The sequence below is a fragment of the Haliotis rufescens genome, unplaced genomic scaffold, assembly GCF_023055435.1.
Source record: "Haliotis rufescens isolate VD_foot unplaced genomic scaffold, xgHalRufe1.0.p SCAF_12, whole genome shotgun sequence".
In the NCBI taxonomy this organism is placed as follows: domain Eukaryota; kingdom Metazoa; phylum Mollusca; class Gastropoda; order Lepetellida; family Haliotidae; genus Haliotis; species Haliotis rufescens.
The window spans coordinates 32,758,870-32,785,398 of record NW_025963802.1 but is presented as its reverse complement, the minus strand read 5'-3'; the positions used below and the strand labels follow the sequence as shown (position 1 = coordinate 32,785,398).

The following is a 26,529-nucleotide window of genomic DNA, read 5'->3' as shown; positions in this document are numbered from 1 at the left end:
AATACGCGATACTGAGAGCTTTTTTGGAAAATATAAAATATATTATGTGTAAAATCCATTATCTGCATCAAGTGTACTATATCTTCATTGTACCATACAATGGAAGGACGACATAAAAATAACGGAAATGAAATATACCCTGGAAAATATATTTTTTGCTGTTGTCTACATAAGGTATTCGAGCTTATTTGTTTTTCTGTGAAGTCGTGTCCCACGCCCGGCTTTATCGGTGTTGACAAAGGAGAACATAAAAAACTATCGAAATACAACTTTACACATGCTAATACCATTCAACAGATTCATAATAGCGGATATTACGAAACTTTTTTATGTTGTGTTGTGGCAACACCAACCAATTCAAACATCGTAGTTGTATAACTCACATGATGGCATACCTTTCCGCTCGACTGTGTTTGTGCGTGCTTAGATAATGTACCTGTTTTTATGGGAGATCAAATGTCCGCAAATAGTTTCCTTTAGGTGTTTGAGGTGAGGTGAAATTGGGTTTAACGTCGCGTCCAAGATTATTGCACTTATATAGCGACGTTTTAGGTGTTTGAACATGACCAGGAACATTCAATGGCTTTTGGTTCACAGTAGTGCATGCTTGTCTCTCTCTGGGAGGCCGTGGCTAAATATGTCCCCAGTACTGCATGCATGTCTCCCTGTAGAAGCAAGTTGCAAAATATGTCACCATTAGTGCATGCTTGTCCGGGGTAGAATAAGGCTTCAGCAACGCATGCTTGCCGTAAAAGGCGACGATGCTTGTCGTAAAAGGCGACTAACGGGATCGGGTGGTCTGGCTCGCTGACTTGGTTGATGCATGTCATTGTATCCCAATTGCGTGGATGGATGCTCATGATGTCAATCACTGGACTGTCTGGCCCAGACTCGATTATTTACAGACCGCCGTCATATAGCTGGAATATTGCTGAGTGCGGCGTTAAACAACAAACAAACAAACAAACAAACAAACAAGCAAACCACAGAACCTCAAGTGCCATATGCATCTTTGACACAATTTAAAGATACAATACCATACAATCTCACTCCAAAATGGCGAAAAATGTCTTTCCAATTCTATGATATGAGACCGAGTTCTTTCACATAAAAGATTAGGCAACTCCCAAAACTTACACGGTGTGTATTCAACTCAGAAAAAAAATGGATTATCTTTGAAATAAATGAAATAGTATCTACATTTGGGAAACAAGACGATGGAATATTGCTATTTAATTGATTTTATTTCCAAGCATATGAAATAACTACAAGTATATTATAAAGCAAATAAATACGAACAAAATATATTCAATAATGCAGGACGTTATGTAGACAAATTGCAAAACTTATGTTCGATCCATTTCCATCTTATAAATGGTTAACCTTCAGAATCAGAAAGCGACAGTAAGCTTTTTCAGAACGTAAATCAATAATAAAAAATCCACACCATGTTTGCACACTAAATGACAATACATAATTTTTATGATGTATCTAAATGATCTAAATAACATTGTTGGTGGAATCAGCGCTCACTTTAACAATAGTTCAATTATATTACATGTTTAAAAAGTAACATTAAACGTTAAAAAGCATTTGTGATCGATACAACAATGAAAATGTCAGGTTTATAATAAAAGATAACTACATACATAAAAGCGACAAAACCATTTCCATATTCATAAGAAATCTTTGCTAGTAGCATAGTCCAGTGTGTGATTCTGACTATATCATGAGTATGTTTTCACTGTTTTTACTTTTTTTATGCAAACTGTGTGAATGGCGGATGCTACCACTACAGCAGGATATGTTAACCAATTTGAGCGAACACTGGGTGACTGAGTGTTGTTTTATGCCAATGTTAGCATTTTCCTGCATAAGAAAAAAGGATGACACCAGAATTGGGCTTTACACATTGTACCTAAGTGGTTAATCGAACCTGGGCTTTTAGTTTTAACCACTCGACTACTAGGCTCTCTGTGTGACCCAAAAGACAACCATTTCATCATCCTATAACAAGCTTAATTGTTTCACATACTTTTTTAATGCAAATTATGAGAGTGGCGGGTGATATCGGTAGAGCAGGACATGCTTACTTGTTTCGCGAACACATGGTGTCATTGATTTTCAGTGATCTATTCACATAATTTAATCGCCCCTATTTTGCCTTTTGTGCTCAAAGAAATATGCGGATAATCGTGACTGATTATTCCCTGGCTTTGACTTTTATAGTTTATTAATCACTATCAAATAGTGCTGATACTAGGTGAACATATTCTGCCCCACCGATTGCACTCGTCACAAATACATGCAAATGCAAGTCAATTGTTTATCTGATAAACAAACAATACATTGAACACATGGTACAAGTCAATATAGTGAATTGCATCGGACATCCTTGTGGTCACTGATGTGTCAAGTTTTGAAATATCTTCCGTCGTTTGACGCTTTTTGAAAGCTTCGTAGAAAGAGCATGTTCTATGAGGCCTCAAAAAGGTGTGAAATGTAGACACCAAAGGCTGTAACTGATTGAATATTGCTCGACATAAAGGGAATGTTAAATATTGGAAAGTTGAAGCCGCCCACCCCCACCCCCCTGGCATACAATCTTGTGGAGAATGGTACTCACAGTTCTATTTTAGTTTGTTATTAGCCTTTGACTCAAATTCATAATATTCCGGGTTAGCATTAGACCACATCACACTGCTGCTCGCCGTAAGAGGCGAGAAATTTGGATAGAGTGGCTAGGTATTACCCTTAATATCTATCATTCTTATGTCTGGAACATATTACATTACATTACAAGGACACACAACATGCCGTCACAGATAATATGCGAATAAAAAAGAAACAAAAAGATTGAGATTTACTCTTGTCTTACTGACGTGTAGGTACATCAGTTGCCTTCAAAGCATAAAGTAGTAAAAAACAGCGGGGAAAGCATTTGTTGCAAAAATGTGGCAGGTTAAATAGATAAGTCAGTCATCTCCAGGTTCTTCGGAGGAGGATTCCGACTTTTCAAGTTCAACACGAATACCTGCGACGACATCTCTCTTTTTCTTATATCGCTCCATTACGACACTAGGCGAACCTGCATTGAACTTTTTGTAGATGCCCCTCTCTGGTTTTGACAGACGGCATATATCTCCCCGTTGTTTTATACACTCCTTTGTGAATTGTTCGTACTTATCTATGTTTTCTGTGTCCTCAGTAGTATCAAGGAAGTGACGGATCTTCAACTCTAGTTCCTGCCATCCGGCGCCTGTCTTGTTGAAGAGCTCCTGCTTCTCCTCAAACTTTTCATGAAGAAGCATGCTGCCAGCTTTGAAGGTGCCGCTTGAGCCAGTGATCATCCCTATGGCTATCTTAGATATCAAAGGGATCCTTCCCTTACCTACAGGGATGTACATGGATAAAGTTCCTGCAGCCACGCCCATTATTCCACTAGCTGCTATGAGCATCCAGGACGCCAAGGTACTGTATTTGTCTGACTGGTCGTACATCATATAAGACCCTATCATGCTGCGAATTCTTAGACCCATTAACAACTCTCTATATGCTTTAATGGTCTTCGTTGAACATTGAGCTTCAGCTTGAGTCTCAGCTACACTATGAACTTGACCCATGGTTGTTGGAGATAGGAAGTCTCTGTAATGGATATTTAAAATATCAAATTTAATTAAAACTAACGACACCAAATTTCGACGTCAGTGAGAAAGTAAATCTTCAATTTTGCGTTCAAGTACTGTATTATGTATTTCACTCTAATTATTTCGCTTAAAATAAAACTTTTCTACACTGTCTCAAGTTGTAAGATGTAATTTGTGCCTTGTGTCTACCTCTGTAAAATGAAGGTAATAGTTAACTGCTTGATTGGTATACAGTGAAACCCCGCTAATCCAGAACCCCGTTTATTCGGAAACTGCGGTTTTTGGATGATTTCTCCTGAGAGTGTATATCATTACTTCATACCCAAGATTTATCAACCCGGAAATGTGTTAGTACGGACGATTTCACCGGGAAGGTAATCCTGATTAACAAGGTTTCACTTTACATCATAAAGTTTGATTGCGCACAAACGCTAATTGGGTTATATATGACATCACATCAATCACTGTATTGTCTGGTCCATACTCGGTACAGGTCATCGTCATTTAGATGGAATATTTGCTCGGAGCAGAGTTGAACATGTTGAACAAGAAGCAAACATGGATGTAACAAGTTAATATGCATACATTATAACACTATGGATAGTATAATCAACGCCGATTGCTTTGGGATAATAAGGGGGCACGGGTGGCAGAGTTGCTGGCCAGAAACCTATGATTGTGGCTTCGAATCCCGGGTCGCCCAGATTATGTTGTCAGCACCATACCAGTTCTCTTGGGTTTCACCAAAGTGGTAAACGTCTGAAACCTGCATTCACTTCGGGCTTTCTGCCACATTAATTGGATACGCCGTGTTGTAATTGGAATTCTCTTCAAAGCGGCGTGTAACCCAACTCACTCAGTTGTTTATTTGTTCATAACACTAGAGGTTTCATGTCACACACCATAAGGGCAAACACAGATCGAAATAGCAAGAGGACAACATATTGATGTCCATGAAACATGAAGTCATCATGACAGTGTCCACACATGTCCTCTCTCAACGTCATATCAGGGGCGATCGGGTAGCCTAGTGGTTAAAGCGGTTGCTCGTAACGCCGAAGACCCGGGTTCGATTCCCAACATGGGTACAATGTGTGAAGCCCATTTCTGGTGTCCGCCGCCGTGATATTGCTGGAATATTGCTAAAAGCGGCGTAAAACCATACTCCCTCAACGTCATTTCAGACGGAAAGGGGCATGGGGCAATTGTCAGTTCACAAGTCAGTATCAGGTATGACCACCATCAGCATTGACAGCGGCGGTACTATTCCTGTTTGGCACGGTTGTCGAACACAGATGCAGTGTAATGTTTAGATATTTAATCGTAGGCACCATGAACATTTCAGCGATCAACTTTTAAAGTCTTCCAGAAAATACAAACAACAAATCCTACGAAGAAGATCAGCTTTATCGAAGCATTTGCAACGTTTGTTGACTTCGCATCCCGGCGTTATTCTGTTTTAGAATTGGTCCCCAGTAACCTATACTTGTCAAAACAGGCGACATCGGTGACATTGTTGAAAACACAACGTGTCATTGTACTCCGACTGCGTGAGTGGTTGCTCTTCGTAAAAATACTAATCAGTGGTTTGTCTGGTCCACACACGAGTATATTTCTCAACAGACAGCCGTTACGTAGTAATGGTTAAGGTGAGAGCACGAGGTATTGATGCGTGTAGAAAGACCTCGGGTGTGTTGGGTGGGACAGAAAGACCTCGGGTGTGTTGGATAGGACAGATAGACCTCGGGTGTGTTGGGTAGGACAGATAGACCTCGGGTGTGTTGGGTAGGACAGATAGACCTCGGGTGTGTTGGGTAGGACAGATAGACCTCGGGTGTGTTGGGTAGGACAAAGTTGCTGGCCAGAAACCTATGATTGTGGCTTCGAATCCCGGGTCGCCCAGATTATGTTGTCAGCACCATACCAGTTCTCTTGGGTTTCACTAAAGTGGTAAACGTCTGAAGCCTGCATTCACTTCGGGCTTTCCGCCACATTAATTGGATACGCCGTGTTGTAATTGGAATACTCTTCAAAGCGGCGTGTAACCCAACTCACTCAGTTGTTTATTTGTTCATAACACTACAGCTTTCATGTCACACAAGATAAGGGCAAACACAGATCGAATTAACAAGAGGACAATATATTGATGTCCATAAAAATCATGACAGTGTCCACACATGTCCTCTCTCAACGTCATCTCAGACTGAATGGGGCATGGGGCATTTGTCAGTTCACAAGTCAGTATCGGATATGACCACCATCAGCATTGACAGCGGCGGTACTATTCCTGTTTGGCACCGTTTCCGGACACAAATGCACTGACATGTAATCGTAGGCACAAAGATAATTTCAGCGATCAACATTTAGGTCTTACTAGCACTACGGTTACCAAAGAGTTCTACATACAAGTAAGTGAGTGAGTATGGTTTTACGCCGCTTTTAGCAATATTCCAGCAATATCACGGCGGCGGACACCAGAAATGGGCTTCACACATTGTACCCATGTTGGGAATCGAACCCGGGTCTTCGGCGCGACAGAAATGGGCGTCACACATTGTACCCATGTTGAGAATCGAACCCGGGTCTTCGGCGTGACGAGCGAACACTTTATCCACTAGGCTACCCGACCGCCCTCTACATACAAATGCAGTTAAGTTTTGGATATCTAATCACAGGTACAATGACCATTTTATCGTTCAGCGTTTAATTCTGTCAGAATATACAAACCTATCACACTAAGACGCTGCGACACGGTAGCTTTATCGTCGCATTTGAAACGTTTACTGGCTTCGAAACCCGTGGGGATTCCGGGCTAGAATTGGTCCCCAGCAACCTATGTTTGTAGAAACAGGCGACTTAAAAACACGCGTCGTCAGGGCTTGATGACTTGGTAGATAACACATCGTGTCATCGTATCCCGTGCATGGGACAACCCGTTTCAACATGCATTGAATTCTTGTATAATCCGATGTAACTTGATATAGCATTTAGTGTTAAATCATGTGAAAATACTATTTAACTCTGTCAATGCCGAACTAAATATATCCTACTGAATAACTTCATTACTGAATAATATCATTACTACTATATATATTGTTTGATTGTCAACCAATCTAAACCTGATTATTCTTTCGGGGTATATTGGTGTGGGTTGGCGATGTAGATGAGGGGACGTAAGTAAACGATTGACTCAAGGAAATGTATACCTCCATCCCTACCAAATACCATGATAAACTGCGATATTGGGAATAAACTCGACATTCACAAATGAATTTGTCATTTTGCAATGAAGTTGTTAGACGTCCTTAGTATTTTTATGCGCATGTCATTGATAACTTGTTCACAGGTCACTGCAAGTATCTTGTTTGATCAAGGTTCGACATTTAAGGCCTTAGTAAAGCCTTCAAAAGGTTTTTATGATAGACATGCGGAGGACATTTCCAAATTTTACGCATCAGTGACAAAAATGATGTCCGATGCTATTCTCTATTTTGACTTGAACCATATGTCCCGTGGTTTTTTTTAGGTGAACAATTGACTTGCCTTTGCGTGTGTTTGTGACTGGTGCCACTGATGGGGCAGGTTACGCCCACCTTGTATCATCACTATTTGATAGTGTTTCATAACACATGCTCATGACATAGTCAGAATCGTACTATCCATCTCTATTGTATATGGAAAGGGTTTTGTCGCCGATAATGACCTAACCACCTTACATGATCATGGAGACTCATTAATTCTTATTTGAGTTCACTCTCCAATTATATCCACTGTGTGAGCTATTGACATGCCCCTGTGCTTAATAATAACCTTTAATACCTTACCTTATAAGATACGATAATACGGTCTTCATTTGGACGGTAATGTACTTATTAACAGGGTCCTGAGATCAAGACTTTAGTTCTTATCTAATCACGTTATCATCATGATAAATCAGTGTCACCGTTGTCGTTTTCCTGGATATATTTGTGAATTTCCTTTCATAAATTCAGGATTTGATTTGTAAAAGTGTCTCGGATGAAATGAATTTAGGTCCTAGTTTGAGCTCCAATGCTTGTTTTTAGACTAAAAGTTGATCGGGTGGTCACAATGGCTATTCACTGGGAGAATATTAACTGAATGGACGAAGAACGTCTGACTGATTCAACTCTGACGTGTGACCAACCTGTGGATCGGATGGCCGTAGGTTGAAATCACAGTTTCGCCCCGATTATGTATCTAGGTTTGCCCCTACTAGTAAAATGTTTTGTTATGAAGGTTCTCTATTCAGGTTGACTGCCATGAGCTATTCCTGTTTGTCACCAAAGCAACGACCCACGATTACCAGAAAGTTTTACATACAGTGCACGTTGCTGAATGCGGAGTTAAACAAAACACAGAAACACACAGTCACACACACAAGGATACACACACATACCCTACACTGACAGAAATACACACAGACATACATGGACACACACCGACAGACAGACACACACACACACATACCCTACACTGACAGAAATACACACAGACATACATAGACACACACCGACAGACAGACACACACATACACACACACAGACACTGACAGAAATACACACAGACATACATGGACACACACCGACAGACAGACACACACACACACACACATACCCTACACTGACAGAAATACACACAGACACACATGGACACACACCGACAGGCAGACACACACACAAGGATACACACACATACCCTACACTGACAGAAATACACACAGACATACATGGACACACACCGACAGACAGACACACACATGCACACATACCCTACACTGACAGAAATACACACAGACATACATGGACACACACCGACAGGCAGACACACACACACACACACATACCCTACACTGACAGAAATACACACAGACATACATGGACACACACCGACAGGCAGACACACACACATACCCTACACTGACAGAAATACACACAGACATACATTGACACACACCGACAGACACACACACACACACATACCCTACACTGACAGAAATACACACAGACATACATGGACACACACCGACAGGCAGACACACACACATACCCTACACTGACAGAAATACACACAGACACACATTGACACACACCGACAGACAGACACATGCACACACACACCCTGACAGCCACACACAAACACACTCACACACATACACACTGACAGAATCACACGGATACACACACACAAACACTGACACACAGACACACTCATACACACACACACTGACAGACATACTCACATAAACATTGACAGACACACTCACACACATACACACCGACAGACACACACAGACACTCTGACAGACACACACAGACGCTCTGACAGACACACTCCATCACAGAGAGACACACACAGACTCTCTGACAGACACACTCACACACTGACAGACACACAGACACTCTGACAGACGCACTCACACACACACACACACACACACACAGACGGACACTGACAGACGCACTCACACCCTTACGGACACACACAGACACTCTGACAGACACACTCACAAACTGACAGACACACAGACACTCTGACAGACACACTCACACACTGACAGACACACACAGACACTCTGACAGACACACTCGCACACTGACAGTCACACACAGACTCTCTGACAGACGCACTCACACACACACACACAGACGGACACTGACAGACGCACTCACACACTGACAGACACACAGACACTCTGACAGACACACTCACACACTGACAGACACACACAGACACTCTGACAGACACACTCACACACTGACAGTCACACACAGACTCTCTGACAGACACACACAGACACTCTAACAGACGCACTCACACACACACACAGACGGACACTGACAGACGCACTCACACACTGACAGACACACACAGACACTCTGACAGACACACTCATACACTGACGGACACACACAGACACTCTGACAGACACACTCACACACTGACAGACACACACAGACACTCTGACAGACACACTCACACACTGACAGACACACACAGACACTCTGACAGACACACTCAAATCGTAGTTTAGTTACCTCAAATATAATATAATATCATGTACTTTGATATATACACTTTTTGTATCTGACTTACCTACAGGTTTGGGCTACAAAGCTTCTGCTTCGGAAAATTTGTCTGGAGTGCACTGGTGTGCAGATTACATCATTATAGCATGTTACGACATGACATGATCTTTTTATAATATACGTTCAGTCTTGTCTTAAAGTCACCATATGTTGGGGGTTGGGGGAGTAGGGATGTGGGTGCGGGGGGGGGGGGGGGGGGGTGTGTGGTGTGACAATGCGTTAACTGACAATTGGGACACGTTACAGCCTGCTTAGACAGGTACACGCACTTCATGAGTGCATGTTAGTTTCTGGTTCTAGGTCTGACATGTAAGTTTGTAATCAATAGGGGTATACTACATTTTATCGTAGCTTTTTACAATGCTATCATTTTACTGCACCTGGCTCTACCAGTGCAACTAAATCTACCTAACACTAACTCCCGCGACAGCCTTTTCGATTTTGTTTCAACGGTTTGACGTGTACTCATTGTATTGTAAGTTTTGACCCCGATAAAACGGATACCGGGCTATTACTGAGAAGAGTATGTACATTAGGAGTGAAGCCCTGTTATTTAAAACCAAGTGATATTCAACGAATCATTGCTGTTGAGAACTGTTCTTTTGCAAATGTAAATGCACACATATGTTGACGCCTCAAACAGTAGTCGCTCCGAAGACGGTGCTTCTGGGTTAAAGAGGCTTCACAGAATAAAAAGACACATTTTCCATAAAATGAGGTGAAATGGGGTTTAACGTCGCGTCCAAGATTATTGCATTTATATAGCGGCGAGCGTGCACGTGTCGGTGCCTGCCTGTACTAGTCCGGACGATTTTATAGTGCTATCCTACTGAGAAGTCATGTTGCAGTTTATCATGAATAAACTCTGACGTGTTACTTACCTGTGTATCAGTTGGTCACAATGAATGTTGATGATAGGATATTAGCAAAATGGATGAACAACGGAGAGGATCAACTCTGACGTGTTACTTACCTGTGTATCGGTTGGTCACAATGACTGTTGATGATAGGATATTATAATTAGCAAAATGGATGAACACCGTAGAGGATCAACTCTGACGTGTTACTTACCTGTTTCGGTTGGTCAAAATGACTGTTGGCTGGAGGAATATTAACTGAATGGACGAACAAGTGGAGGATCAACTCTGAAGTGTGACATATGTGTATCGGTTGGTCACAATGACAACTGATAATAGGATATCAGCAAAATGGATGAACAACGTGATGATCTCCCACGTGTAGACTTACATCTAGTCTCTGAAATGGTCATATTTTACGGATAAAACAGTTGTTAAATTATAGTAATAAAATATAAGAAAAAGGAGCCCAGAGACTCTCTTCATTTTCAGACTTGCAAAATGTCATAGGCTTGCATTGGCTGTATTGGATATATTATTTCAGGAGCAAACAAATACTAGCTGGAGAAAAAGAAACGCATTGACTATTCCTATATCACAACAAGGTCTAGCCTCTGGCTGTGCCTTGTGGGCAATTACACCAACTCCCTTAAGGCTATTGCACTCACAGACCTATGATTTATGAACTCTCTAACAACGTCTATTATCTTCTATAGACAATAAAGCATGATTAGCCCTGTACTTGGTTGCCAGTGCACTTCATTCAGTGGACAACGTTCAGTTATGTAAAAGAAATAACAGTGTTTATATAGAAATAAATTACAGTAAAGTATAGTTTGTCAAGAATAAATAAGAATTGATCATCAATGGAAGTGCGACGGTCTGTGGCGATCGGATCAGGAGATCTGGTTAGTTTCATAATTGTTAGGTTCTTGTCGAAGAGAGCGATGACTTACTCTGTTACTAACAAGAAATGGCTTTCGTGGCAATGAAAACTAGGAATAACTATACCGTCGGGTATTTTAGCACACGTAAATTCAGTGTTTGTTGATGATAAGGTCTGGTGTATAACATAATTGAAAAGTCCACATTTTGAAGGCGATTTATTCCAAACGACCATAAATCGATCGTTTTGTATCGATTCCGGGGCTTCGAGCAAGGATCTGTTATAATGGTGAAAGTTTGTGCTTATTATGTTGTCGTAGTTTTTTGTAAGCTGACAATTTGTTCCGTTAGCTGACGTGTGCTTTGTCAGGTGTCTGAGATTCGATCTTCGTGTATTTTGAAGTGTAGGTAGGATTTAATTACCCGCAATCAATTTAATTTAAATGAAAGAATATGTTGATTTGATTATATGTCTGTCAAGTTTTTTTCTTTCTTTTGAACATGATGTAAAATGTGTATTCCTCTCCACTGTTGTAGCGCTGATTGAAAGACATAGTTTGTAAAAACAAAACTCCTAGTCCACCTCCCACCTTGATTATAAGCATATTAAACCGTCGGTCGACGATAACACACAAATTTAAACTTAACATTTACGTGGTCTTATTGGGATTGTGCCAACCATGTGTGTGTGTGTGTGTGTGTGTATGCGTGCGTGCGTGCGTGCGTGCGTGCGTGTGTGTGTGTGTGTGTTCCCACGTTACACAAATAACACTGACCGTGACCGCTGTTGCTGTTGACTGGTGATGACTACTTATAACAAGTAATGATCCTAAATACTTTGTAAGTCCGTCACTGGAATCCTTTGTTCGCCTGATGTCTTCTAATCATAAACCTACAATTGTACAGCTATCAAAATTCATTTTTAATGCAATGAAATTGTATGAGTCCCTTCATCAGTAATTGTAATCCTGGATGGTATGTCCTATGGGCCTTGGGCCTCTAACTTGAAATGAAGGTGTTACTAAATATTGCGATCCTGTTGAAGTTTACACATATGAAAAACTCAAAGGTCGCCTCAAACAGCAAGGGGCTTGCGTTTGTACATCTGTAATATGTTTCAGTTAAATTGGTGAATTGGTTGAACATATAATTATATGTAATTTTATATACACATAAGCAAACTTCATGTATATCGAGACCGCCTTCGTGGTCTAGTGGTAGAGCGTCCGCCCGCAGAGCGGAAGGTCCGGAGTTCAATCCCCGGCCTCGTCATACCAAAAGAAATTAAAAGATTGTACTTGTTGTTACCCTGTCTGGCGCTCGGCATTAAGGGGCTAAAACAAGGACTGGTCGGCTCGGAGTCAGTAAACTGTGTCTGAGTGGGGTATTCATGTTAAACTGCGGCATGGTATCTCAGTGGGCTTGCACTATAAACGGCATCAATCCGGACTAGTAAAAGCAGCCACACACACACACACATATATACACGTACATGCACGTCGCTATATAAGTGCAATAATCTTGGACGCGACATTAAACCCCATTTCACCTCACCTCATGTATATCGATATTTGAAATTGTTGTTAAAGTGTTGTTTGATAAGTAAATATAGCTCCATGGTTGTTTCGTGCTGTTATAGGAGTCACTGCAAACACGTTGGCAATATATATGAGTCACTCAGTGTGGCTTTTCGTCGCTTGCAGCAATATTTCAGCCATGTCATGGCGAAGGATACCAGAAATGGGTTGGCATAATATGTAAAAGTATTGTTCTTTGAATTAAACCAAAGGGCAACGTGTCGAAAGCATCTACCTCATGGTTATCTTAGGCATTGTTAGCTCACCAGGTACGACAAGGGGCATCGGTGATAATTGTATTATTTCAATCAAGCACCGCAACACAACTAGTTTCGTTAAAGAAAACAGAAGATTAGATTATTGTTTAACAGCACCGATATTACAGCATGTCAGATTTAAATTATCAGATATTAACTGTCAGTTTAAATAAAGAGTTGGGGCACGGGTGGCCCAGTCGTCTGAGGCGCCGCGATTCGCTGTGCAGAGTTGCGTCCCTTGGACACGCCAGAAACCTATGATTGTGGGTTCGAATCCCGGTTCGCCCCGATTTTGTTTCTAGGTTTGTCAGCACCATGCCCGTACTCGTGGGTTTCACCGAAGTGGTAAACGTCTGACACCTGCATCACTTCTACACTTCTAGTGTATCCCCTAGTCTTTCCGTGTTGGCATCAGACTGATTGTCTTCACCCGGTAGATCTTCCTCGCTTTCCTCGCAGTTGTTTAAGACTATTTTGACTAACCACTGGCTCATATCAATATGGACGAATATGTGTAAGGTCACTGATCGAAAATTCAACGTTTTCGTCGATGGCATTTTCAGGTGATGCAATAGCAAACGCTAGTAATATACCAAACGCTACACAGAAACAGTGATCGGCTACAAGTCGCCAATATGACGTCACGTCACGTGATGACAACTCTGCTCATTAACCCTCGGTAGTTTCCGGAATACGAGCAGGTTTTAACGTTTTAACGTCTCAAATATTGGCTTTAGACATTTTTCCTTCAAGATATTTGTTCTAATATGCTTTATAAATTATTTAATCCCAAATTTAGTTTTCTCTCTATTTACTATAACTATTGCCGATCTCGGTGAGGTGAGGTGAAATGGGGTTTAGCTACTTCTTCAAGATTATTGCACTTATACAGAGACGTATATGTTCCTTGTTTTAACCCCTTAATGCAGAGGACCAGGCAGGGTAACAACAAGTTCCATCTTTTAACGTATCTGGTATGATGTGGTCGGGGATCGAACCCCGGACCTTCCAGCCTCCAGCCTCCAGCCTCCAGGCGCACCACCACAAGACCACGGAGGCGGTCTCCGATCTCGGATGCCATATGGACGGCAGTGGTGAGGCCCTGAACAGGTTTCGCTTCATCCGCCGCTCGTTAAAAAGATCACTTCAAACTTAACCCCTCGATTAAACAAACCACCAATGTCAACCACCAATGGATTCTCTCTATATAAAGGGCAATGTTATCACGTAGTCTGACCAATTGACGTCTCCCGATACAATCCCTTATAATTCCGACTTTCATCAAGAATTGTGCATCAATGGATGTTGACGGAAGCCAACGAAATACATTCTGGTTCAAGGCCACGCATTAGACCTGTGGAACTGATATACGTGGGTGCGAACGACATTGATTAGAGCCATGTTCCACGATCACAGACACGTGATCGACTAGAATTTGCAGCTGTGTCAAACATGGGTCCAGATCAAAGACGGGCAGCGCGGTGCGGACATGATGGACTGTAATCGTGCCTTCAGGGAAGGCTGCGTTTGAGGAACTAAGCTGCTTACGAGCGTACTCACGTTTTACCGCTTATACAATAAGCGTGAGCAGTATACGTTTTCTGGGGAGAATTGGAATTGGTTGTATGTGTAAAGTGAAACCCCGCCTTTATATATATATATATAATACTAGTAAGTAAACTACGGTTATAACGAACTCGTTCGTATTAACCGTAGTTCGTTATAAGCATATATGCATCATTTTTACAACAAATGGTCGGGTCTAAAAATAAAATCGTTATATCGGTCAGTTCGTTATAAGCGTGTTCGTTATAAACGTAGTTTATTGACTGTGTGACTGTGAGATGGAGTTTCTGTGTGTATGTATGTGTGTGTGTGTGTGTGTGTGTGTGTGTGTGTGTGTGTGTGTGTGTGTGTGTGTGTGTGTGTGTGTGTGTGTGTGTGTGTGTGTGTGTGTGTGTGTGTGTGTGTGTGTGTATGTATGTATGTATAATTATACTTACATCCATACGTCGTCGAAACATCAGGGACACTGTTGCAGCTAGGCAATGTTGTATCTCCTCGTTTTGCATAAGGTAAACAAACTGATTATTTTTGGCTAAACTGAGAAAATTATTGTCGGTGGTGTGAGCATCCATCAGTAAGTTACAACGGATATCTGAGTATAGTCTGCAGTTCATTAGGAAATGAAATTCGTCTTCTACGATATTTTGATTGCAATATCACTGCAAACACGAAAACGTCGTTTTTTTCCGTATATGGTCATTGGACGGAAAAACGACTAAAAATTCATTAAAATTGATTAATTGGTCAGCGTCTAGAAAGTGTCCAGAAAAGGGTCGAGTTTTTCAAGCGTAAAATGGACGGAAAAACGATGCTTTTTGCTCCGCCTTGTACAACTGTTAACGGCCAATCAGATGGCGCTGGTCCCCCGAAGCACGTGATGTGTAAGGCTTCCTTTCGGAAGCTTTCTGGCATGCCTTGCTCTTGTATCTGTCGCGCGCAGTGCAGCGAGATTTGCTGATAAGCTAGTTTTAGGATATGTTACATGTTAATGGAATTCAGACACGCGCCAAGAAGTCAAACCAAACAATGTTACTAAGTTTATTGTGGTAACGGCTATGTACAGTTACCCCTATCGGATAATGGGTTGTGTTTCATTTGGTTATAACAATAACTAATTTTTTAATGTGAAGTTTACAAGATTTACGACTTGGACGCGAGGTCGGTCACGTGACGTTCTTCACGTGACTGTATTCTTGAAAAGGCGTAAACACTGACTACTTCCACATTCCTGGGGAAAACCCTTGGAATTCCCTGGTACGAATTCATACAGAAGCGTGGCTGCAAGCCCATTTAAGGATACCCTCGCTACAACCCATCCCAGAGAGAAAAAAACACGAAAAAAAATCCGAACTGTCGCAGTGACAATTTACAGAAATCTATGAATTTACCTTAGTATCTATTTGACACATCTTCACAATCACCTTTCAATGATCGGCCAATTGATCAGTGATGCCAAAGGCTTGAAACAGCCACAGGTTAATTAACAACTTCGAAAATATCTCCCGTCACGTTTATCGTGTCGGCCATTTTGACGTATTGTACTTGATGTAAATGTATTACGACGCTCTGTCATTGTAATTGACTTACTGAGGTAATTCTGTAAAAGATCTTCTCATCTAATGAGGATATTGTTTGGAATATATTTCTTGTAAACATACTAAAACATATGTTCCTCGCTTTGGGGGGTACTATTTTATTCCGGGGTGGCCCATTAAATCTAGTAGTAAGTCAAGGCACCTTGCGTGATCTGTTATTTTATGTGTTTAAATTACGATTTGGGGCGTTAATAAAATACACTGACGCAAGTATATTCTATTCAAATCAATTGGATAATTGAATATGCTTTCTTTTACATATTACATAACATCACTGCACAAAATATGAACAGTTGCAGTAACACACTACGGTAATCGCATTAAACATCATTTTCAACTGTACAGTATTTCAGTTTTTCAGTTATATCATGGTGTATCAGACTGATGTGGGATAAAAATCCGAAGTGGTTCAGGTCATCCAATGGGTGTTCGGGAAAAGGTGAGCGTATCCTGCCACACAAGTGGCACCCGTCACAAACACATGCAAGGACAAGTCAATTGTTCACCTGAACAAAGCACGGAAACACACAATGATGGCCCGTCCTCAGTTTTACCGAGCATGTAAATTATTTTGTCCGTCAAAAACACGGACGAGTATAAACAATATGTTCATTCACGTAATACATGTCATACATTTGATAAAATGTATTGACTCGGAGCATTATTGTTAATCACAGCGTATGCAGTTGAACTCATCACCCATCCCATTATTGATAACCCTTCTTGAAGATCTATGAAATCAGAAGCTGCAACACTCTATCTTTTAACTGGTATGTCAGACTTCTATTTCATTACTCAGTTTTATTTGCACGGATTACTATTGAAGGGACATTGTCTCGTTGTCGCCATGTCGCATTGACGCCTTTACAAAAACAAGCAAAACGTGTCAAAATTAACAAAAGCGCGACAATTGGCCATTTGTCGCATTGTCGCGTGTTCGCATTGTCGCTCTTTGATAATCCTTTTCTTTATTTTACAAAAGGGCGACGATACCGTAACGTGACATTTCAAGGTCAAAATATGTCTCGTTGTCGCATTGTTACATCACATGCTTACATCACAAATGTGTATAAAAGGCGTAAAGTTCAGTTATTGTTACAGTTAGGAAGTTCAACCTGATAAATGTACTTCTTGAAATGAAAACACAAGTCCGTCCGCGAGTCCATAACGTTTTATTGTGAGCTCTTTTCTAAAAGTGCTTAGTGTTCAACTCCCAGTTTCAAACACGTAGTACCTCCTCAATAATCCACATACCTCCAGTGCAGTGATCTTCCGGAAGATCTTACTCTTGACCGTATTAGACAACTGACGAGTGCACGCCTGACCTGTGACCTCGTTGCAACCCTCGTGATGTGTTTGCCGAAGGGAGAGGTGTAGGAAATGTGTGCTCCAGCCCAGCGCAGAGATCGCGACACACTGTATACTGATGTATACTGATGTATACAGTATATTGCTGTTGATATACTGTATACTGCATGTGATACTTATTTGCGGAAATGTTACAACTTTCAAGATTCAAGATTCAATTTGCATATATTTCATATACAACAGACCGCCGTCATATATCACTGGAATACTGCTGAGAGCGGCGTTAAAACACATTGTTTTCATAATGGAGCGCTGCAGTCATTTAAAATAGAACCGTATACACATGTACATGTAGTACCAACTCACTCTATTTGTTTCGAATATTCAGCAGAATATATATTATTAACCAGGTCTTTGGGAAAAGATATCTGATTTTTATAAGCAGCCACATAGGGATGATAAAGGACCCCTCGCTGATTAGGTTCTTGTTTACTTAAGAGCAGAGTTGGCCATGTTAGATGATATAACCAAAACCCGGGAGCTCCGGCGGGGGGCAAGCTGGTCTTGTTAGTGTATGGTATGAGCTTTGACGTTGACCCAAGAGAATAATGTAAAACATGAGACCAACTCAAGTCTATAATGATTGGGAAAGTCTAGATTTCCACAGCTCTAGCCTGAAATTAAGAATTGTTCTATGCTCCATTTTAATTGTATTATTTTCATTTTGTAGACATGTGGATGGACCAACCAGGAAAGAAATTGATGGAATAATAATATCACATGTTACCACTGATCCAGTTAAATTCATCACACAATAATAAATTAGTATTTGACATTACGGCATTTGATTATTAGGGCATGATCATGTACATGTTCACTGTAGTAATGTACACACCAGTCAACTTGATTATAATTTTTATCAAAGTGTAGCGCGGCATCAACGATTACTTTATGATATCCTCACTTGTCATCGATGTATTGACATCGAACAATGGACGGCAATTCGAAATTCTTATGGATAGCTTCAATTGGGACAGCGCCGGTGTCAGTACAATTTTCCTAGTTAAAATAAGTATCTACAAAATATAATCTGAAGCAGACAATAACAATATTTTTTTTATTAATGCTTACTTTCATGGATAGAATTAAGGCAATCTAGGCTTGCCAAATCGTTCTAGACTTGAGCTGGATTCCTTTTAAATTTATTCTGTATGGTCTGGGAGACGAACGGGCGTCAGTATCGCATTGAGAACTGGGACAGCCTTAATCAGTGTAATCGGATATGTTGTGGAGTTTCGGTTTTGGGCTGTTTGCTGAATATATAGAATTGCGAGTTATGTATACTCTGTATTCTTTCGTCATGGTAGCATATATATTTTCTATGTTGCTTTTTGAATTATCCACAAATAATGAGAACTACAATGTAAACCTCTCTCTGGAGATATGCAATAATACTACTGAAGGGCATATCTGAAAAATGGGACTTCTCGACAAATATTTCTTTCTTAAATACTACCCGTTACAGGCATTCTGATCATTATATCATACTTTGTACAGTTTAAAAGTCAAATAATGGCAAATTGTGCATCTTTCTACATTTTGAATTAATTATATTTTCTGAAATAAAACCTTAGCATCAGATAGTAATATACAGGAATATGATCTATACTGTTATAAATGAATTATCAATTTCGTATTATGAATTAGATAAACAGAAATATGATAGTAAAACAAATTATTTTAATCTATTCTTGTGAATAGGTAACGAGAGATCTAGGCAACGCACTAACGTAGCCATTTATGAAAAATGAAATATTAAAAGTTTAGGGGTTTGAACATGTACATTGAATGACAGGGAAGAAGCAACGCAATAATTAAATTATGAATCAAATTATGTTATAAATATAACAGAATATTTAGAAAATATAAGTTTAATTTCTCATTGTTGGAAGGTGTTCAATAATTATATAGATTTTGTTTGATTGTTTGTTGTTTAACGCCGCACTCAGCAATATACCAGCTATATGACGGTGGTTCGTAAATAATCCAGTCTGGACCAAACAATTTAGTCATTATCATCAAGAGCACCGATCTACGCATTTGGGATACGATGACATGCATCAACCAAGTCAGCGAGCCAAGTCGCCTTCGTACAAGCATGTGTTGTTGAATGCCTATTCTAACCCGGATCTTCACGGGTATTTTTTTAAATAATAAGGTACAATGAAATTCTGTATATGTCCATAATAAGTGTGTATAAGTAGATGAATAATATGTCCATACACGCCAAGTAAATGGTATATGCATTAATTTAAATGCAAATGATTCAATGATGAGTTCTTTCACAAGTCCATATTTCAAGGCATGTATTTGATATTCATAATAACTCCACAAAAGCTACTCAATGGCAACAAAACGGTACCAGCATCACGGATACCAATAATACATGAGATACATATAATTACTTTAAAGTTAAAACATGTATCTAAATAGAAAATTAGAAGGATACACTTCCGACATTTTTCGTATTTTGTTTTCGTTTGGAGAGAGAAGTTGTGATTGGTATCTGATGGGTGCAAACAGGTGTTCCCTTCCGCCCAGGCCTTGCGGCAATGCTATAGCCCAAAATGAAACAAGCCTTGTTCAACAGGTTCAGACTCAAATTTCTATCCCACTTGGGCTCTTTTTAAATTTAAATATAATTTCTCGTGTCGATATGTGTCAGAAGAAATGAAATATTACAGCACTGGTGAATAGGTTATATGCGCATGTCAGCGTCGATCCTATAATATCCTTTTATGCAAAATACATATATACTGATGAATTAAGGTAGTAATACTACGCAAATATATGTCCAGATGCATACATCAGTATCATCTCGTGATCTTAATTCCCTCGTGCTTTGAGCCCTTTTTCTACCGGAGATTCTGGGGTGTTACATCACACCAGAAAGCCAGGTCCAAATTCAAGTCATAATTTCATGGTCCGTCTTGTTTGTTGGAAACCAATATCGCAATATGGCTAAATATTGCTGAACGTGGTATTAACCCGATTACTCACATAATTATTCCATTTTCTACAGTCATCTACGAACACTATCTTTAAGGAGGTATATCTGTATCATCCAAATGTCCATACATATATGTCCACATTTATATGTATAAAGCAGGTCGTCCTGCACTCTTCCTTAAAAGATAAATGTTAAGCATTTCCTCTGTATGTATTCATATAATGTAATATCGTTTTAATGTAATGCTGATGCAGTAAACGTACCACAGACCTAATGCTAGAATAACATCTAATTTCTGAAATGAACATATTTTACAGAAAAAAACAGTTGTTTAAACAATACTTATAAAATATAAGAACAAGGAGCCAAGAGCCAAATATTGGGATGTGTTGGACAGATTTGTTTCGGGGTCTTATGACAGACAAACCTGATGCCTTCAAGTATAAAGATAAGTAAGTATAGATGTTGTACATATTCAAATATGTTCGTGATTAACCCAACCTTGAAAAATATTGAAAGATGAGTGGTAACTATTTATGCCATTACTTCAGATTAGAATCAGAGCACATCAGGAAAGCATGGTACTTTAATATACGTATCTTGTAAACCCAATATTCTTTTTTTAAGTAAGAGCAGCATGTATATCGAGAGTATAGGTTTGGTGCGAGACTTATCACACAGTACTTTCAGAAAGTGTGTATATTCTGTTTATCGGCAATAAATAACATAAGACGATTCTTACGGGTAAATACGATTTACTTCAGAACTAGTATAGATTATTTAAGGTTAGGGGGAAATGTATGTAATTAACAGAACTTTGGCCGGGTTTGAAGGATTTGGGTCCTGGCTTGGGCTTTGTGTTGGACGTGTGGACGGCATTTCCAGGTTTGACGTATCAATGACAAAAATGATGTCAGATGCAATTCTCTGCCTTTTCGGGTGAACAATTGGCTTGCCTTTGGATGTGTTTGTGGCGGGTGCCACTAGTGGATCGGAATGAGCTCGCGTTTTTGCGAGCATCCAATGTCATCATTTATTATGATGAATCATGTAACATGCTCCTGATGTTGTCGCAGTGGTGCAGTTGGCGCTACTTTTGGCAAGGGTTTCTCATGATAATGGAAATGCTTATGTCGCTTTTGTTGACCGATAAACATGAAAAGATATAATGTTAGTGTATATGGTCATGTAATTAAGAGAACAAACGACGAGTGGGAGTTGTTTATTGTACGATAAACAACGACCGAGACTCGTTTATTTCCATGAGATATCAACATTACGTACAGCCTCTTTTAGGGTGTTAAATTAGGAAAAATACACGCTTTACAATATTTACCCGTACCTAAATAATGATGATTCCTTGAATAGAATCCGACAGCGGCCATGCTAGATAAATCCATTTTAGGATTTAAATTTGGTCCCGCATATTCTCACAATTTTCTCGTCAATCATCTGTACCTTTTCTCCAAATACCGATTGTCATATCACTCTCACTTTCGGATTCTCCAGCAACATGTATTGGGAACAACTCACTAGACACATACCTCTCAAAAATAAGGTCAAATTTACAAATTTTACTTTTCAAGTTGCGAGTGCATGTTTGAATCTCAATAAATGACGTCATGATAGAACAATGTTTTATCGTGAAATAAATATCGCTTCCTTCTTTGTTCTTTGTGATTTATCGCGTAGCTATCTTATATCATCAAATGCCAATTTCTAATTGCTTTATCATGACGTATCCGTGTCATGTAGCAATAACATACACAAATATCGTTGACTTCGACGTTGAATAGTGTCATGAAATATGATTATCCTCTTGTGTGCAATATTTCTGGTTGATAAATCTAACATATTCTTACTTTAAGAATAGCGACTATACATTATTATATATCCCTTATCAGGTCTCTGTAACATTTGCAAAATGATACAAATATAAAAATACAACTGAACCTAAATGTAATGTTTTAATATCCTTACGTTGCTGAGTGCAGCATTTAACAACAAACAAACAAAACATAATATCTTTAAGAATTATGTTAACAATTCCGATGCTAAAAATAATCTCACAATCTCCATACCTCCTTTCTCTCTATGAAAACATAATAACTTTTTTTTAATAATCTGAAGGAATAATAATGGCAATACTATCATAATTATCATCAGTATTTATGTTACTTATCCTCAAGTGAAGTAGTCCTCCACACTATACATTCAGTGAAGAAGCCCATGAACATATGAACTATGTAACATACATTCATGAAAATTAGATGAACAGTTAAAGTTAGCAAATGATATTTTTCGGTCGAACGTCTATCAGCCATCTATTCTATTCATGAAGAACATTTCACGTGGGACCAACAGAGGGAATTATGACTATCGACTTGCTAATCATTTTTTATATTCATGCCAGCTCAAACGATCTATTGGCTTGATTTTTTGTTATGGTATCCACAAAATAAGTAGGATCCGATTTTTTCCTTTTTTGTTGAAATAAAACTGAATAATATTTGCTGTTTACATATCAAAGTTTGCCAAATTGTTACAAAATGTTTGCCCACAGCAAGGCTACGTATCCCATACATATTGTGCTAGGCACAGTATAACTGGACTGAGGGAGGGCGGTATTCCTCCTTGTGGGTCACCTGCTTGGCAATATGGGACGGGAAAACTGCAGGGGGTGAGGGCAGTTAAGTTGATGGTACAGACAGATAAGAGAGATCATTTTACAAATATGAAACCTCATTCCACAAAGGAAGAGGCAAAAGCTGAAACTTGGTGAGGTTTACAGAACAAAGGCAGTTATTTCTAGTTTCTCACTGACTCTCGAAGATACATTTAATAAAACAATTAATGCGTGTGTGTGTGTGTGTGTGTGTGTGTGTGTGTGTGTGTGTGTGTGTGTGTGTGTGTGTGTGTGAGGTAGAAGAAGAATTGTACACCATAAAAATAGCTACGTATGTAGTTGGGGTAGCTATGTTGAATGAATCACATTCTTCTTTCCCCACCATTATGTCTACGTCAGCCATCATGGATCCATGCGCATGCTTTCATACATAATCCATCCTCCCACCATTCCCCAACATCCATCGAACTATAACTATATCCGCACTCATGTATCGGCATTCGTGCTTTCATACATACATACACCCCCCTACCATTCCCCTACATCCATCGCAGTATAACTATGACTATAACCGCCTTCGTGCATCCGCACTTATGTTCACATTGCATTGCATATGCATCGAATTACACGTTTAAAATATCGTAAATATTTTACAACATGTACATATTATATATCAGCAAACAGAGATTATTATAACGCAATAGATTTCATCCGTCAAACATCACAGAAAGAGGGGCAGCCTGGAATTTTACAATGGCATCTGAATGCACTAAGACGTCCAACTGGTCAGGAGGTGAGAGTTGCGGAAGATTACGGTAAACTTCAGTTACAGATCTCCATTACGAATATCTAAAGTATGAATAAAGATCACAGCTTGCTATGACGTGTACTTCATGCCAGCAGAATTAGCAATGTCCTTAGCTCTAAATTGTATGTCTAAATGCTTATGTAGACAAAGACCCAAATGTATATAGGCATGACCATATTATATTCTACGCAAATATCACCACATTTAAAAACAAAGCTAGATTGAGTCTTTGAAGGGCATTAAGAACTGATACACACAAGGAAAAATATTTATGGATGTCAACGGAGGAACACTGCGTTTCGGAATATATACTTTCTCCTTCATCAGGTGCATATTATTAAATGCTATGAGGCAGAGAACATATATTTGTACCTGTAAGAACAACAAAAGTAAAAAGATAGCAAAGAAGGGATCGCAACAAGGGAAGCCAACAGATAACTGGCATGGCGCTGATTACCCCGCCTCCCGTTTGCCCATTGTCCATTTCCCATTACCAATCATTCATAAGTTAAGTTTTGGCTTTAATTTGTCCATTGATAATCAACCATCAACGTCTGTTATCTCCACCCTAAAAATATGTAGTTTACTGAGAAAGTGGTATCCAAATATAATGTGTGTTACTGTTGACCACTTTCTTAAAGGCATTGTTGGTTCAAAGCTTTCGGTCATAGAAGCCGTGCCATTTTTCTCTTGTCAGAGGAGTACACAAAGTATACGTCATCTGGACTAACATTTTTGGTTTGGTGGCTGGGTTAGATCGCCAAATTTGTGTTCTGGCGATTGGGTGCCTCACTCACAGTGTGGGTTCAAATCCCGGACGGCACTCAACCCAAGAAAGTACGAGAATCTGTACTTCACTCAGAAAGTGTTATCCCAATTATAACATTTGTTGTCAAGAAAACACAATAAATGTATATTCGGCTTTGGATGGGTAATGATATCACAGACATATACGGATATTGATGATGACTTGGAGGAGCTTCGTAACGCACGCCTTCTCAATTCAGGGATTGGTAAATCCAAATATGTGTGTGCGCGTGCGTGCGTGCGTGCGTGCGTGCGTGCGTGCGTGCGTGCGTGCGTGCGTGCGTAATTGTGGGCCTGTTGGATGTTACATAAAACATTCATCTTGAGCGGGATGGTAGTTCGAGTTGGATTAGCATGTTAACTATATGATCTTCTTTAGGCAGAGAATGCGAGTAGCTTTTTTGGAATGAGATGAATAAGTCTTATAAAGTTGTAAGCTTCTTCACAACCGTGTAACTATGAATTGACTTTATTGGGTAATCAAAAAAGAGATAGGACCTAAAAAAGCCAAATTTCATACGATTTCACTTGGATGCAAGGCGAAAACATTTCAGCGCGTTTGAAGCCACTGAGAATGCCCCCTGCAGAGTTGGACGAACATTCTGCGGTGGCGCGGCTGAGTTGACCAGAGGCTATCAGCAGTATTTCCTGTCCATGTTATTTAGGTCAGTTGTTTGTGTGTGTGTGTGTGTGTGTGTGTGTGCGTGCGTGCGTGCGTGCGTGCGTGCGTGTGTGCGTGCGTGTGCGTGCGTGTGCGTGTTTGCGTGCGTGCGTGCGTGCGTGTGGGGGCGGGGGCGGTGGGGGAGGCGGGGGGTGAGCTTGGGGGGATAGATGATAGATTTAGCAACAAGTAAGGTCATCTTGAGTGGGAGGGTATTCGCAGATGGATTAGCATATGAACTATGATTCTCTTTAGGCAGAAAATGAGGATCCACGATGTTCGACCTGGTAGAAGTGTGTTATCAAACCTCACAGCATTGGTTTTTTGACTGACTGTAGCGTCAAAACAAACTCATTCATTTACTTGAACTGAATGTTCATCTTAATTGTTATGGATAGTCACGGAGCCATGATCCAGAGTACAGGGTGTCATTAGATAGAAATCAACTAAGTAATAATAGGATTACCAGAAAAACGGGGTTTTACACACAAGTCAATAAACTTCGCTCATTAACACCAGAGTAAGTCAGTACAAGATTGAAAACTGCCCCATAATTATGTATGACATGCTTGTCGGGTATTGCTATGTATATATGTAAAAACAAAGTTATTTAAATGAAGAGCAAAACTGATGAAAGTTAACAATAAACGTGTATACGTGTTATATCGTCTCTGCAAAAATAATGATTGTTTGTCTTTAGTATTAACATTCAAATACGTTATATCTGTATTAGCGATATTGTCTTTGTTCCACCGGTGAGTCAGCGTTAGCCGTACTATCTCGTAGTATAATTGTATTTCTGAAGACATCACGATACA

General features: G+C 39.9%; 1 protein-coding gene across 2 annotated transcripts in view; it reads right to left on the bottom strand.

Moving 5' to 3' along the window:
* The window catches only part of LOC124117604, a 60,461-nt gene extending 50,581 nt beyond the window's left edge, over positions 1-9,880 (bottom strand). The window contains exons 1-2 of one of the 2 annotated variants that reach the window (XM_048393556.1): positions 9,762-9,876; positions 2,117-3,645 (exon numbers count right to left, since the gene is read on the bottom strand). In XM_048393556.1, the coding sequence (XP_048249513.1) occupies positions 2,976-3,623 (648 nt within the window). In that variant the 5' untranslated portion in view covers positions 3,624-3,645; positions 9,762-9,876 and the 3' untranslated portion in view covers positions 2,117-2,975. Of the gene's footprint in view, positions 1-2,116; positions 3,646-9,761 lie in introns of those variants that run through there. The other variant, XM_046479578.2, reaches the window with a different exon arrangement.
* Positions 9,881-26,529: the final 16,649 nt, after the last annotated feature.